The 14,042-nt window shown below is 39.8% G+C and overlaps 2 protein-coding genes across 12 annotated transcripts in view; both read right to left on the minus strand.

The window, feature by feature from the left end:
• The window catches only part of LOC116842430 (forkhead box protein N3-like), a 9,056-nt gene extending 4,837 nt beyond the window's left edge, over positions 1 to 4,219 (minus strand). For 2 of the 9 annotated variants that reach the window (XM_032811646.1, XM_032811645.1), the window contains exons 1-4: positions 3,349 to 3,493; positions 1,070 to 1,485; positions 536 to 972; positions 122 to 425 (exon numbers count right to left, since the gene is read on the minus strand). In XM_032811646.1, the coding sequence (XP_032667537.1) occupies positions 122 to 425; positions 536 to 972; positions 1,070 to 1,485; positions 3,349 to 3,449 (1,258 nt within the window). In that variant the 5' untranslated portion in view covers positions 3,450 to 3,493. Of the gene's footprint in view, positions 1 to 121; positions 426 to 535; positions 973 to 1,069; positions 1,486 to 1,989; positions 2,804 to 2,858; positions 3,326 to 3,348; positions 3,494 to 3,958 lie in introns of those variants that run through there. The other 7 variants (XM_032811648.1, XM_032811649.1, XM_032811647.1 and 4 more) reach the window with 7 other exon arrangements.
• Positions 4,220 to 6,014: 1,795 nt separating this feature from the next.
• On the minus strand, positions 6,015 to 11,687 carry LOC116842487 (zinc finger FYVE domain-containing protein 1-like). Of its 3 annotated transcripts, none has more exons than XM_032811774.1 (7): positions 11,307 to 11,687; positions 10,555 to 11,070; positions 10,198 to 10,479; positions 8,860 to 9,232; positions 8,513 to 8,768; positions 7,970 to 8,420; positions 6,015 to 7,588 (listed from the first exon to the last, which is right to left on the minus strand). In XM_032811774.1, exons 2-7 carry the CDS (start codon positions 11,027 to 11,029, stop codon positions 7,374 to 7,376), a joined length of 2,052 nt encoding a protein of 683 aa, XP_032667665.1. In that variant the 5' UTR covers positions 11,030 to 11,070; positions 11,307 to 11,687; the 3' UTR covers positions 6,015 to 7,373. The 3 variants fall into 3 exon arrangements, with proteins under 3 accessions (XP_032667665.1, XP_032667664.1, XP_032667663.1); XM_032811773.1 differs by having other exon boundaries at positions 11,235 to 11,687; XM_032811772.1 differs by having other exon boundaries at positions 11,243 to 11,686.
• Between the last annotated feature and the right edge of the window lie 2,355 nt (positions 11,688 to 14,042).

Consider the following 14,042-nt stretch of genomic DNA (forward strand, 5'->3'; position numbering starts at 1 on the left):
AAAGTCCCCCCCCCCCCCCCCACGCTTTTATTATTTGAAGTATATTACAAATATATATATTTTAGAGATATATTCTAAAATATATATATATTTTTTTTCCTTAAATATTCAGAAGATATACCTTTATTGTGATTCAAGATGATGGGTCCATGTTTGAAAGAAAGCATGGCAGCTGCCGCTGCATCGACATCACTATCAATTTCGGTTTCCGCGTTATCACTGATATTGCTAGAAGCCAGTCTTTTGGATAAATATGGAAAGAGAACTGGATCTGGGAGACGTGTATTTGCGCATTTTCTTGGTGTTTTCTCCGACGAAGGTAGATTTTGAGTTGTGGGTGGTGGGAAGGGGGCGCGAGACAAAGCTTGTATCAGATTTGGGCGGTATTGTGCATCTACCATCCACAACGATCCTTTGCCCAAATTCTACAAAACGCAAAAGGCATAGTAAGCGCGCTATTCGATAAATGCCATTGACGCCTTAATAAATTTGTTTATAAAATCTTTCCGGCAAGAAAACATCTCTGTGTGCTTACCGGAGCTTTCTCCACCTTACGAAAGCACTTGTTAAGGCTCAGATTGTGCCTGACAGAATTTTTCCAGCCGGTGGGGGCATTCCTAAAATACGGGAAGTGGTCCAAGATCCAGGCGTAAACCTCCTTCACCGGTAGCGCTTTTACAGGACTGTTTTCAATGGCCATAAATATCAGGCAGGAGAATGAATACGGTGGTTTACTATTTCTGTGTAAATGAGGATCATACGGTATATGGGTAGGATGTTTGTTGCGATTAGACATTGGCAAATTATTGTTGCTCAAAGAAATCTTCGTTTGATTACTTGGTGATGTATTGCAGTGACTTTTCACAGACTGATCCTGAAATATATGCATCGATTTTTGACAATTTTTCGCGGGATGCTGATAGTTTTGTCCATTTCCGTTCAGCGTTACAACATTCGTTTTTCCGTTACTCTCTGCCGATAATATCAGAGAAAAAAACAGCATAATTAATACATGAATCGCACGACAACATCCGTAGTGACAGTACAATGAGAAAAAGCGTTGTTATACCTGGACAGAAACTATCGTCCAAGCTCGATATGGAATTCGTGTTCTCGGAAAAGTCGGCCATATCGTCGCAGATATTATTGTTCAGCATGTTCTCATGCTTCATGTCCTTGGACGGGTTAGAGATTTCTAAACCCTTAAGTAAATTCTGTTGGTGCAGCCAGCTGAGCGAGGTCAGCTCGTCGTCCGACTGATTATTCTTCTCGATAGACTTTTCACACCTGGAAATTTCGCTCTGGCATTCGTTGTTGCTTGATTTCGATTCGGCCAGCACGCTGGCGTTTTCCTTCTCTTTGTCGTTCATCGTATAGGCTGCTTCTCCGAAACTAAAATCCTGAGTAGAATTCAATTCTATGTCAGTTTCAATACCTGATGCATCTGGCCTATCTGGTGGCATGTTGGGTAGAGTCTCTTGGTCACTGCAAAATAAAGTTGCCTTTTAAATCCTACTATTCGGTACCTCATGTAGCATGCAAATTTTTCATTCTACACTTTGTCGAAGAAAAATGCATATATATATATGTATATATATATATATATATATATATATATATATATATATATATATATACATATTTATTGCTTAAAAAATGCTAACTTATATGGAAAAAAATTACTTTCGCATAAGTGGTAATATTTCTTTGAAGCAAATTATCAGTGTTAATATTTTTTTCTTTAAGCATTCTGTATATTCGCTTGCAATAATTAACGATGTTAAAAAAATTGTCCATTTTTCAGGTAATGTAAGGTATTGTTCATTCGAGCAGTGACTTTAAACAATTTTTGCGACACAGCTGCAAAATGGATCTAACTTTCCGAATTTTCCCGGTTTAGTTGTCGAGACGACTGTTCTTGATTTAAAGGCAGATTTAAAGGACGCGAGAAACGCAAGTAATTCCGCCAGCGTCCCGTTGCTAGGCAACCTCTTATACACGAACGTATCGATGCTGCTACGTAATTCTGGCCGATCCCTCACGTTGTAAATCCAAATTAGTCAAGTTTTTGCTGCAATCTCCCGAAGAGAACAGATCACTCTACACTGCACCGGAATTCGAAAATTCGCCCTCGCATGCCCCTCGTAGTCACCAGCGACAAAACAATTTTTTTTTCACGCTGTACGTATCGTCGCGAAGCTTATTCAACGCTCGGACTATTTCTGCCAACATTTCTGTTTGCCATCTATCCCCGTAAAATTCGTTCTATTGTTTTTCGGTAGACAGGTATATCGCCCATGATAAGAATATCTTCACGGCCTCGAAGATTCACGCGCGAGTGCCACGAGCCGCGTCCCGTGAATCGGAGCGCGCGCGCGCACGATGCGCTTAATATCGCATTACGGCAGAAAAATCCCACGAGAACGACGAGAAACAGGCACGCGGCCCGCTTTTCTATTTTTGGCATGCCGCGTACGCGCGCGAGGATCGCACGAGAGAGGGCGAGACACGTACGAAATAGCGAGAGAAGAGAGGAGAGCCCGCGAGCCAGCGAAATTCAATTGCTCGCACATGCGCGCGAGAACGTGTGCGTGTAGCCTCGAGGCCAGGCGAATCGCTGGCGTAAGCGGGGACCGCGACGACGCGCGACGTCGCACGGGATTGTTTATCCGTTAATAAGCGACAAAATGGCCGCGTTATCGCGGAACACATTGGAATTTCGAATGGTCACGGCTCCGCGGCGGGGACGAGAGTCGTCACTCGCGGCGACGCGCTCGCTCGCAGCTACGAGCCGACACTATCCCGAGGACGGTCCTCTGTCCGACCGATCCAGACATCTTCCACGAGAAATTGCGAACCATGGCGGCGTCCGTCTGCGTCGCGCACTCGCAACGTGCTCCGCATCTCTCGTTCGCGAATCGCGAACGAAGATCTTGAACACGATCTCGAGATCACGTTTCTCCCCGAATTCGCGTCACCACGTTCGCACGACGACGATCTCGTTCTCCGTCGCGGCCGATGGCATCGTCGAGGTCTCGCCAAAATTTCACTGCGCTATTTACATCCTCTCTCTGTCTCTCTTTTTCTTCCTCTCTCCGTCTCGCTCGCTCTCCCTCTCTCTCTCTGTCTCTCTTTCTCTCTCGATGCGTCTCGTTATTGCTGAAAGAACGAATTTCACCCTGAACGCAACTTCGCACTAGGAGCCGAGAGACCGATGGAATCTCGGTCGAGCGGTACCGATCCACGAGACGCGATCGATGAACACGTGAAGAGCACGGGACGGAGCCTCACGCGCGCGTTAATAAGGTCGACTTTTCCGTATTCCGCGGCGCGGAAGAACAAACTCACCGGGATCGCGACGGTCTCGCGCGGCGATCTCGCATCTGGTGGACGCGACGGCGCGGAATCGTCTCGCGGGCCGCGACGACGGGACGCGTGTCGGCCTGCATTACTTGTTGAATTCAAATATGGAGTTGATAATGATTACGAAACTCAAGAGCAAACACGAAAATGGCCACGGCATCACTCGGCGCACGGTATCAACATGGTGTACGCGCTTCTGGATGCACTCGTGGAAATTACATAAGAAAACGACGTGGCCCGTGACCGTGCGAGCGCGACGACTAGGCGAAATGCGCGAGGAGACGCGCGACGGAAATTCCGTGGCGAGACTACGAGGCTGTCGCCACGAGCTTTTCTCCCGGTTCTTTAAATCACGCGTCGCCACGCCGAGAAATATATTCAGAGGAGAGAGAGAGAGTGAGGGAGAGAGAGCTAAAGAGAGAGAGAGAGAGAGAGAGAGAGTGTGTGTGTGTACTGTCGCGACAAGACTGATACGATCCACAGATTTCGCGTCGCGAACCGAATAAGCCGTCCGTCCTCGTCCTCGTCGCGGACGACACCTCACGCGTGAAGCAGCCGCGTCGCGTCGACTTAAATTAAACGCAACATCTTGCACCTCCTCCTCGCGTTTCTCGCCGCCACTCGCGTGTCTCGCATTCGCCGATCTCTTGCTCGCAGAGGTTTTTCACGCGCGCTCGTCGACGGGACTGACGCGATTTGTGCGGTATGCACGCACAGTGCTGCACGGAGAACTCACGTATTTCGCCGGACAGACAGTGGTCTCCGTTACTTTTCTAAGGACGAGCATCGCAGGCACACTCTACACAACATCCAGCTGATTGAGACGCCATATTTTGACGTCATCACGTGCTCATCGAAATACATTCTTACGCGTGAATGTCGCGCGATTAATCGCGATATACACCTCGACGGCGCCTCGAATCTCGTTCCACGAATACAAACGAGCGCGCGCGAGTTTCACACGCCGCGCCGCTTCGTCGCCGATTTATCACAAGTCTCCGCTTTTCCTCCCGCGCTTCGCGGTCGTCTCATGCAGTCTATTTTTCACTAGTCTCATTATCCTTGTTTCGATTAGTCTGTTCGAGCAGTCTCCATCTCTAATCAGGTGGTTATAGGCGAATTATCGAAAACGCATACGCGCACGGAGAAAAAGGTCCCAGACAGCGCAAATTATTAAAAGATATCGTATGGCTCCTTACACCTCGCCGGCTATGTCGAATTTATATTGTCAGAAGCGAGAAATGACATGCTGACGAAAGTTGCGTGCCATTTCTGAATAAAAATCAATATAGACGAAAGAACATTTGAGATTTCCTGAGCACACTTGTAAAATTGCTCAAAAGATATTCCTTTCCCTTGATGATCAATAAATAATCATATAATAAATGATAAAACGAATCTGTTTTTTGTCTGTATGCTTTATTTCACCATTTATTATACGGCTATTTATTAATCGTCGGAGAAAAGGATATTTTTTGGACGAATTTACAAATATGTCTCGAATAGTTTCAAGTGCTCTTTCGTCCATATTTCTCTTTACTTAGAAAGAGCACACTACTTTCGTCAGTATGTCGTTCCTCGGTTTTGACGTTACAAGTTCAACATTCCTTGCGAGGTACAAGGATCCTTAAGGTCGGCTAAGTAGGACATTTTTTGAACGTCTGTAGGACGTTTTTTAGTGAATTGTGTTGTCTGGAAAATTAAATGTGATAGCGAAAAACTGCGTATGGTAACTAAATCTCGGTGTAACATATGAATATCTTCAAAGTATAGCTCTAACAGCAAGCATATATGTAGCTACGAAACCTACGATGCAGTATCTTGGTTACGGTAGTAAATTCTTACAGTAACAAATGCATTTTCGGCAAGCCACGATTAGTTGCGGCAGAGAAATCTTTTTTTCTTCATGCGTTATGGACGGATCTCGTTTGCTTTTGAAGAGATTAGCACTTTTATCGAGCGATATTGTATGTTTACTTCTTCTATTTTTTTATTTTCAACTTTAGCTTTATTACCAAGAAGTTCCTTTGTCTTTTATACATTTTTCCTATATATGCCTTTTCTCTTCATTTTTCCTTTTTATCGCATCTTAACCTTTATATCTTAATCTACTCCTTTTTCCTTATATATTTTTCCTTATCCTAGGTGTATCTTAACCTATATTGGCAAATTCCATCCTTTTAGATTTCTTTATCCTTAGATTTCTTATCCTATATCCTCGGAGGTTTTGCCAAGCCTACCGAGGGGAGTGCGAGCGTACGAAAATTTTCCTTTCCTCTAGGAATCGGAGGTGCCTTATTCTCGAAAAATATCGCATACGATATTTCGATGAAAAGCTATAGTTCATGTTACATATACTATAGCTTTTCATAGAAATATCGTATGCGATATTTTTCAAGAATAAGGCCCCTGCATTGGGATTCTGTAACTCGTTATTGGAGTTAACAACAGTTTCGTTATCATTGCGCAGTTTTTCTACGGCATACAAAAGCTGCGCAACGATAACGAAATTGTCGTTAATTGCAATAACGAGTTACAGAATCGCACTATTGAGCCTCTAGCGTGGTAGACTAGTGTATAGTCCACTATGCTACGCTCGCACTCCGAGCGATATCGTATGTAAGGAAAATTAATACGATGGACATCACGAAGAAATGGAACGCAAACTTTATTTGTAATTATCATTATATTCACAACGTACAGGACACCAACAAAGGTAACAATTTACAATTTTTCTGAAACGACTCGCGAACGATTGCGAACGCAAAAGTCTTCAAATACTTCTTATCGGAATTTTACAGTCGTCACAGCCACGGGCAAACTGTATTTCCACAGACTACCCCATTCTATATAACTATCTCCTATGCTCATTACTGTGCTATCGGTACATTCTATGTACAAATATTAATGTACAATCGTGAGGCGTGTCGCCACATTATGTACACAACATTGTTCATAGCCAACGTAGATCTGCGGTAACACGGCTTCCCACAAAATACTCTTTTTATCAATAATCGTATGTATAAGTCTTGCTTCACATTGCATAAAAAATTGTTACCGAAGGTATAATGTACATACTCGATGCGCATTTGACTCGGAAAGTTTCATCGTAAGCGACGTTAATAACTATTATTATGGCACAATCATACATTCCTGTACAATTATACATTGAAAACTACAATTCGCGTCATACAGAATCTTGTGTATGCGCAAATCCCCCTCTTGGAGTCGCTTCTCAAGCTTCTTTCAAGAACCGAAGGTATCAGTTTCGGATATGCTTAAAATACTAGCATTAAAACTTCCAACTAGTCAACATTCGTAGTCTTTATTCAACATCTTAAAAATAAATATATAATATAAAATCATTATTTTTCAAATATTCATGTTGATCTCAAGATGAAAATAATTCAATATGTATTTATTTGCGTCTCTTGGGTATTTAATGTTGTGAAAATAAATGGTAATGTCAAGCCGAGCTTTTTAGCACGGGCACGACTTTATAGTAATAACAATAGTTGCGTGTAATGCCCATTGCGAGAGAAACCGAACCTCGATTACGGTCGATGTTGTAATGTTTCTTGCTGTTCAAGAATGCACCTCGGCTGGTTTCGCACTGTGAGCATTCGACATCAAAAAAATTCAGAACGTCAGTTTAAAAAATTACAAAGTTACAAGATTTTTTTATATCATTTAAAAAATGTTTTCAAAAATTTTGCAACTGACTGTGAGACAGTCAGGTTAAATCTAAGAATACTTGTATACACGCAAGATTAAACTCTCACGAAGGAATAAAGTGAATATCGAGTATTCAAAATACTTCCTGTACATTTTACAAAAGTAATCGCGTTGAAAGAAACATTGATATTCACTTCATTCTATAAATCTAAGAAACAGCGTTTGCGTGCGTCGCTGAATGCGCCTCATCGTATCATTTTATGAACTCATTGGTGAAAAGTTTCTGCTCCGTAAAACCGTCAGAGAATTATATTTTTTGTTCGATAAATTTTTAATTAAACGCAGGCATCGCACACCCTCACTGGACTTTCCCATCCTCTGTGAGGTACCGGCTTACGATGCGACGAACAGTCCTGGCACACCCCACGCCCGCAATCTCTGCAGTGATGTAGAGAAAGCTTCTCAGAAAATTTCCTCGAGCAGAGGTAACAGTGAACGATTTCAGAGTCCGGTATCCAGTACGACGGCCGAATGGAATCCTTTATGAGTGCTACGCAAATGGAAAATATCGTGATTAGATTGATTTCTACAATGTTAGAATTACATTGATCTTATCAGGGATACCGACACATATGTGTACACTTATTAGGTACGTCCAATTTTTCTTTCTAATTCGAACATTGTTGAGAATATAATGAACATCACCATAAATAAATATTCACCATAAAATTCTATAACGAGACAAAGAGAAATCCTATCATATAATTGACAAGATATCGCATTTAAAATTTATGATATAATATATTACACTATATTTTACTTATATATCATAATATTTAAAACTTTGTTACTTCAAAATCGAATCAATTTTCTGACTTCAAATCACCCCAGCAGGTTAAAATGTTTCATGCGAATACTTATTTACACTTACACTTGGGATAGCTAAATACAGTGCCAACGACGTTAAGAGTCGACATCACATGCTCAGTCACTTTTCGAATATTAACATCCCCTGTAGCCTCAGCAGAATCGTCGCTGGAGTGATTAGTCTCCTTGTCGTAACACTTGTCACAGACCCGCACGGGAGTATGCCAGTTTCTGTTGGGTACGCTTTTCGTCTTTGACGAGCATTGCGCGCAAAAGCCCTCCCCGCAGTCTCGACAGTGGTGTTTGGTATCTGTCGAGTTGAACGGAGTCTTGCAGTTGTGACAGTGTTTTATTTCATTATTCGGTCGCCAATAAGAAGGCGCCACTTGATCCGCGACCCAAGCGGTCAGCGCTTTCGTGGGCTGCAAGGAAACGTTTGTGACGGCCTCGGTGATGTAAGAGACACCGTCGATAACCCGCTGTGCGGTGTTGTTAGACGCTACAACATGATTCGACTGAAAGAACCAAGTCGGTAAGTGTGTTTTGCCTTTCTGAAGAAGAAAAGTAAATCAACACAGAATCAACAAAATATTTCCTGAATATTTACCGTATTCCACACATGAGTGATCTTCTTGCGTATTGCTGTCTCTTCTGGATTTCGATTTCCATACCAATACTGTCTGCTTTTGTATATTTCTCCGCAATTCGGGCACTCTATAATATATCCTGACCAGGCGCTCACAGCTATACCATACCAGCTCTCTTCCTCTTGCTCGATCTTATTCACTTCCACTTCGTTCCCGTTCTTGTAACACTTTCTGCATATGTACACCATATTTTCGAATTGTCGCTGATATCGGCACCTAAAATAGGAATATTAAGATAAAAAGTAATATTGCGCGTATTACTTGAATGTAACACAGCGAAAAAACAAGCGCGTTCGGTGAAACTTGCCTGGTGTTAATATAATGTGGTTTCCCTTCGCGAAGATGTCCCACACTGTTCTCACACCTATTCGCGCAACTCAGACACTTGATTGGACAGGTGAAATATTGATTCGGGAACAGAATATTAGAGGAACTCTCCGTCTCGCCAGAGAATTTTTTGTTCAACATCTTGAGCGCGTTGTACACCAAATGTGGCTTTCTAGCTAAACGAACCATCGTGTTATTCACTTCGGCTTTAATCACGGATTGTAATTGTTTGTAATCCGTCACATTGTTCATCGTTTGCAAACCAACATATGTAATAGAACTGAAAGCTTTGATTTCGAGTTGCATTTGCTGAAATCTAGCCTTTAAGATATCCTCTGCGGTTTCTGGTCCATCTAACAAAACAATCAAAATCAATATATTTATATCGTAGGCACAGTTTACTCATAATTAAATGTTAGAACCATGACATACAAAAATATAAGCAATAAAATTGAAGGCTCCTGACTCCTCACATTGTCTATCTCTTTTTAATCACGTTAGAAGCGAGAAAATGCATGCTAAAAATTCTCATACAATTAACATACAATTCATCTTCTTAACCTATTTCTTCACCTATTTTTATTCAGGTTAATTTACAATGAATTATCGATTGTTAGAATAAAAGAGGAGTGCACAGAATATCTATTAAATTTATTTTATCGATTGCAAGTATTTCTTTATGGATATATATTTTTATTTTAATGTATTTTGTAAGAGAATTTTTAGCATGCATTTTCTTGCTTCTAATGTGATTAAAAAGAGATAGACAATATGAAAGGCTAGGAGCTTTAAGCAGTAAGAAAATTCATCAACTAGGCTGGGTCTACAATAGATGTAGTAAGCCTTTAGCCTCAAACTCTAAGCTCAAAACTGGCGTAATCTTTTGAGACAAACTTTTTCCACTGCTATCTAGAGTCATAATCCCTAAGCTTTAAGCAAACTGGCCAGATTTCAACTGTTAAAGTAATGTGAAAAACACTTTTCGTCAGAAATTATAGATCTTAAAGTATAAGAGTAAAAAGCTTACTATACCTATTATATTATACTATACTATAGCTTACTATTATAGATTATCCAGAATCCATAATTTTGCATTAAGCCATAAATTAATCAACTACAATCGATTATTTTAAGAAGTCAATTTGCTTACAACAAGTTTTTGGGCCCAGAGTGATAATCAATTATCCTTATATTGTAAGAAAAATCATTGACTGATTGATCAATTTGCTTACTGCCTAAATTTTTCTGTATGTTCTCGATTTTGATTTTCAAAATTAGTGCGACTCTGAGTGAGTGAGAAAGAAGGGACTGAACGTACTATTAGTCAATGGTCTGGTATGTCTAGTTTCATGCAGTACGATGATGCTTGGTCCAAGTTTGCTCGAAATGCACAGATCCAAGGAATCCACTTGATCCTTATCCTGACCTACTGCCTGCAAGGCAGCTTTGAAGTGATGACAGTAAGCATGCGACGCAGCACCCAAGAATGTGAATAAATCCCTGTTTAATCTCTCCGACTGGATTCGGTAAATCACAATGTCAGACACAGCAAGTACTTTGAGTAACAATCTCATACGCTCATTCTCAGAATTTGTAACACCTAGAGAAATAAACCTGTTAAAAACCTAGTAAGGAAAATTACCTTTTTTATTGTGTAGAAAATAACATATATTACCTTGTAAGCCCTCTGTGTCTAAGCAGATAACATTCAGTATCGGATCAAATGCAGCCCAGACACCCAAAGTACAGCAATCCTGTTCGTTTGATGTCTTGAATATTTCCTTGCCCATGAAGAATGTCTGATTCATTGTGTGGCTCTTGCCATCACCTGTGTTCCCAAATATCGACACTACTTTCACTTTGGCATCTTTCTCGACACAATTCAATTTCTGCACAAATTCTTTAGCATCGGAAACCATTAAGTTCTCTTGTGCATCCAGTAATAGAAAACTTTTCTTAATAATATTGTTATTTTTGTTATTATTAAGAATCTTTGTGCAAGAGTTATTTGTCTCAGAATACTTCAACATGGTTTTGGTATACATGTGTTCAATGGTTGGATCAATGTTAAGAATCATGCTGTTTAAACTTTCCATGATGGCAGGATCCGTCGATTCTACAGGTGCACAAGGTTTCCAGGATGCACTCATAGTGTGTATGTGTGTGTATATGTGTGTATGCTAACCCTTTCCTGAAAATAAATTCAATCTTCAACATGTGTAATTGTGTATTGTTATATTTTTGGATTGACGACGTTGCACGATGTAAATGGTTGACATCAATGTTAACGTGTGATTCATCGAAATGTATGAATGTTCAACTGCGTAAATACGGGACGCGATATAAACAAATTACCGTCTCACCCGTCTGACGAATCGGGACAATATAACAAGCAGTTGGCGTAATGGTGATCGAGAGATAACGTACACTCGTACAGCTGTGGTCTGTCCGATCAATTTGTCAAAAGATCCGAGAGATTCACTGCAAATTTGAGCAGTGACTCGCGAAAATCCCGTGCACACCCGACAGATCACATCGCCATTACAGAATTTGTGTATACACGACTGAACCGCCGGTAATGCTAACGATTTGGACTTTTCCAATATTGGTATCCCGAAAAGGATGTGGCAATAACATATTTACGCCCACAGTGGATTTCGAAATGCGAATACCGCGCTGCGAGTCGCGTACGTTCATTGCGGCCACTGTAAAAAGCGTGATAAGTATTTCCTCGGAATAAAAAAAAGGAACCGTACCTCTACGTACGCAAAGACACGCGACATACGCTTTGACTGTGTTATACAGGGTGTCGTGAAAATGTCGGATATTTATGATTTTGAACAGTTTGTTGGCAATGACTTTTTTTAACGAGACAGAGAAACAATTTCAAAATATATCTGAAAGATTCACGTATCTGTTCTTTCTTTTGTTTTTTTTTGTTTTCTTTCCTTTTTTTTTCTTATAGTTTCAAGCGTCTAAAGGTGCCGTCCCATTGAGCACGAATCGGAATGCCGGATCGGATTTCTTACTATAATGAGCGTTCCGATCCGTGCTCAATGGGACGGCACCCTACAAGCTCCAATGGCCCGACGTCATTCTGTGTCCTTATAGAAATATCATACTAAGAATCATTGATAATTACTTATTTTCAGTATTAAAAATACTGGATAATAAGTAATTATCAATGATTCTTAGTATGATATTTCTATAAGGGTGGTTGCTTTCCAAAAAGAGAAATAAGTCGACACAAACATTTAGTGAGTAATAAAGATAAGATGATACTTGTGTTGACTTGTGTCTCTTGTTGGAAAGCAACCTATGACAATAAAGTTTAAAGTGGTCGAGTTTTTTAGTTCATCGATGGATCCATCGATGAATTAAAAAACTCGCCCAGTCTTTGGAAAGAAATAATCCAAATTATATCCTAAAAAAATTACAGGTTACATACGAAAAAGTTCGGATACGCCCTTAGTGATTAGACCGGAACTTATATTACGTTAATTTATCGCGTCGAAGTTGCTTATATACTACTGTGATTCTTTAACACTTTTAAACATCTAAAGCCTGGTTGCACCAACATTATTTTGGTTTTAAGCAAAACTTAAATATATATCTATCTTTATCTTTCTTTCTAAATAAATAAAGACGGACACATATTTAAGTTTCGCTTAAAATCAAAAACGTTAGTGCAACCGGGCCTAAGAAATCAAACTGTTCGATTTTAATTTAACCCAATTAGGTTACCTCTAGGCTAAGTTAAAATTATCATAAAATAGTTTTCCGTTGACATAAAAGCATTTACCTTTCAATAGCTTTTGTTTTCGATGTATGGTATAATCACGCTGCAAGCGTGTGCTTGAAACGTTTTTCTAAACACAATTTGTCACAATATTTAACCAGCAAAAACATTTTGGAATGTGATCTAACGGATTCGGCCTAGAAGTCTGTGTCTTTTTATACTTGCATTACTTGCACTGTTTGCACTTAAAATAAAGTAGATGGATTGACAAGTCAAGATAATTTTGACAAGTCAAGATAGTTTTGATGAAAGAGAGACGAGAATAGAAAGATTACATGAAAGTTTAGAAAGTGCAGTTACAAATGATCTGTTCTTTTTAGCTGCACTGTTGAACTAGTGTAATAAGTTAAGGTGCGATTTCATGCAGCGAATAAAAGCTGGCGTTTCACCCTACTCCATCGTTGTTCAAAGCAGCGTTTAAAAGCTGTTCGTTATCTCCTGTATTCTTTTTATGGAGCGAATAAAAGCTAGCGTTTTATCCCCACTTCAGCATAGTTCAAAGCAGCGTTATAACGCTGTTCGCTGTCGCCTATATTCTATTCACTACGTTTAACCTCCTGTATAAACTGCAATAAGTATAAAAATGGAGGAGCGGTGCACTTGGACACGGTGCAGTTGGACACAGCCAATCACAGCACCGTGTGATTAGAGACATTTGTAGGATCCCTTGGAACAGCGATTTGTGATTGGACTGTGTCCAATTGCCCCGTGTCCAACTGATATACACCCTAAAAATGGAGTGTTATAATTGAGATATAGAATACATAAAATATTATAGATGTACAGTGGCGATTATAGGTGAAGTTCGAATATAGCTGCTGCAGTTGCAGCGATGTATTTGTTAAAAAAGAAAAAAATACATAAGACGAAAAAGTTAATCAATTTAATATAAATAAATAAGAAAAAGTTAAACAATTTAATATAAATAAATAAGATACAAAGAGTAGTCTATAGGTTATAACCTATATAAATATGCTAACTATATATAATATACTATATATAATAGTTCTAAAGAAATAGTTGATTTTACTGATTAAGTGCGCTTCGAGAACTTAGCGCACCTTTTTTTGAAAGTCTTCTTTTTGTATTTAATGACCAGAACTATTTAAAATTGTTGCATAGAGCTCTAGAACTTTTCAAGAGAGTATCAGAACTGCAAAAAAAATGTCACATTTTTTAATATGGTGTGCCAAGACTTGGCACACCATATTTAAAAATGTGACATTTTTTTTAAAGTTTTGATACTCTCTTGAAAAGTTCTAGAGCCCTTTGCAACAATTTTAAATAGTTCCGGTCATTAAATACAAAAATATAGACTTTTAAAAAAAGGTATGTTAAGTTCTCAAAGCGCACTTAATCAGTAA

This window comes from Odontomachus brunneus, unplaced genomic scaffold (assembly GCF_010583005.1).
Source record: "Odontomachus brunneus isolate Ranch 3 - 2012 unplaced genomic scaffold, Obru_v1 Obru_scaffold_025, whole genome shotgun sequence".
In the NCBI taxonomy this organism is placed as follows: domain Eukaryota; kingdom Metazoa; phylum Arthropoda; class Insecta; order Hymenoptera; family Formicidae; genus Odontomachus; species Odontomachus brunneus.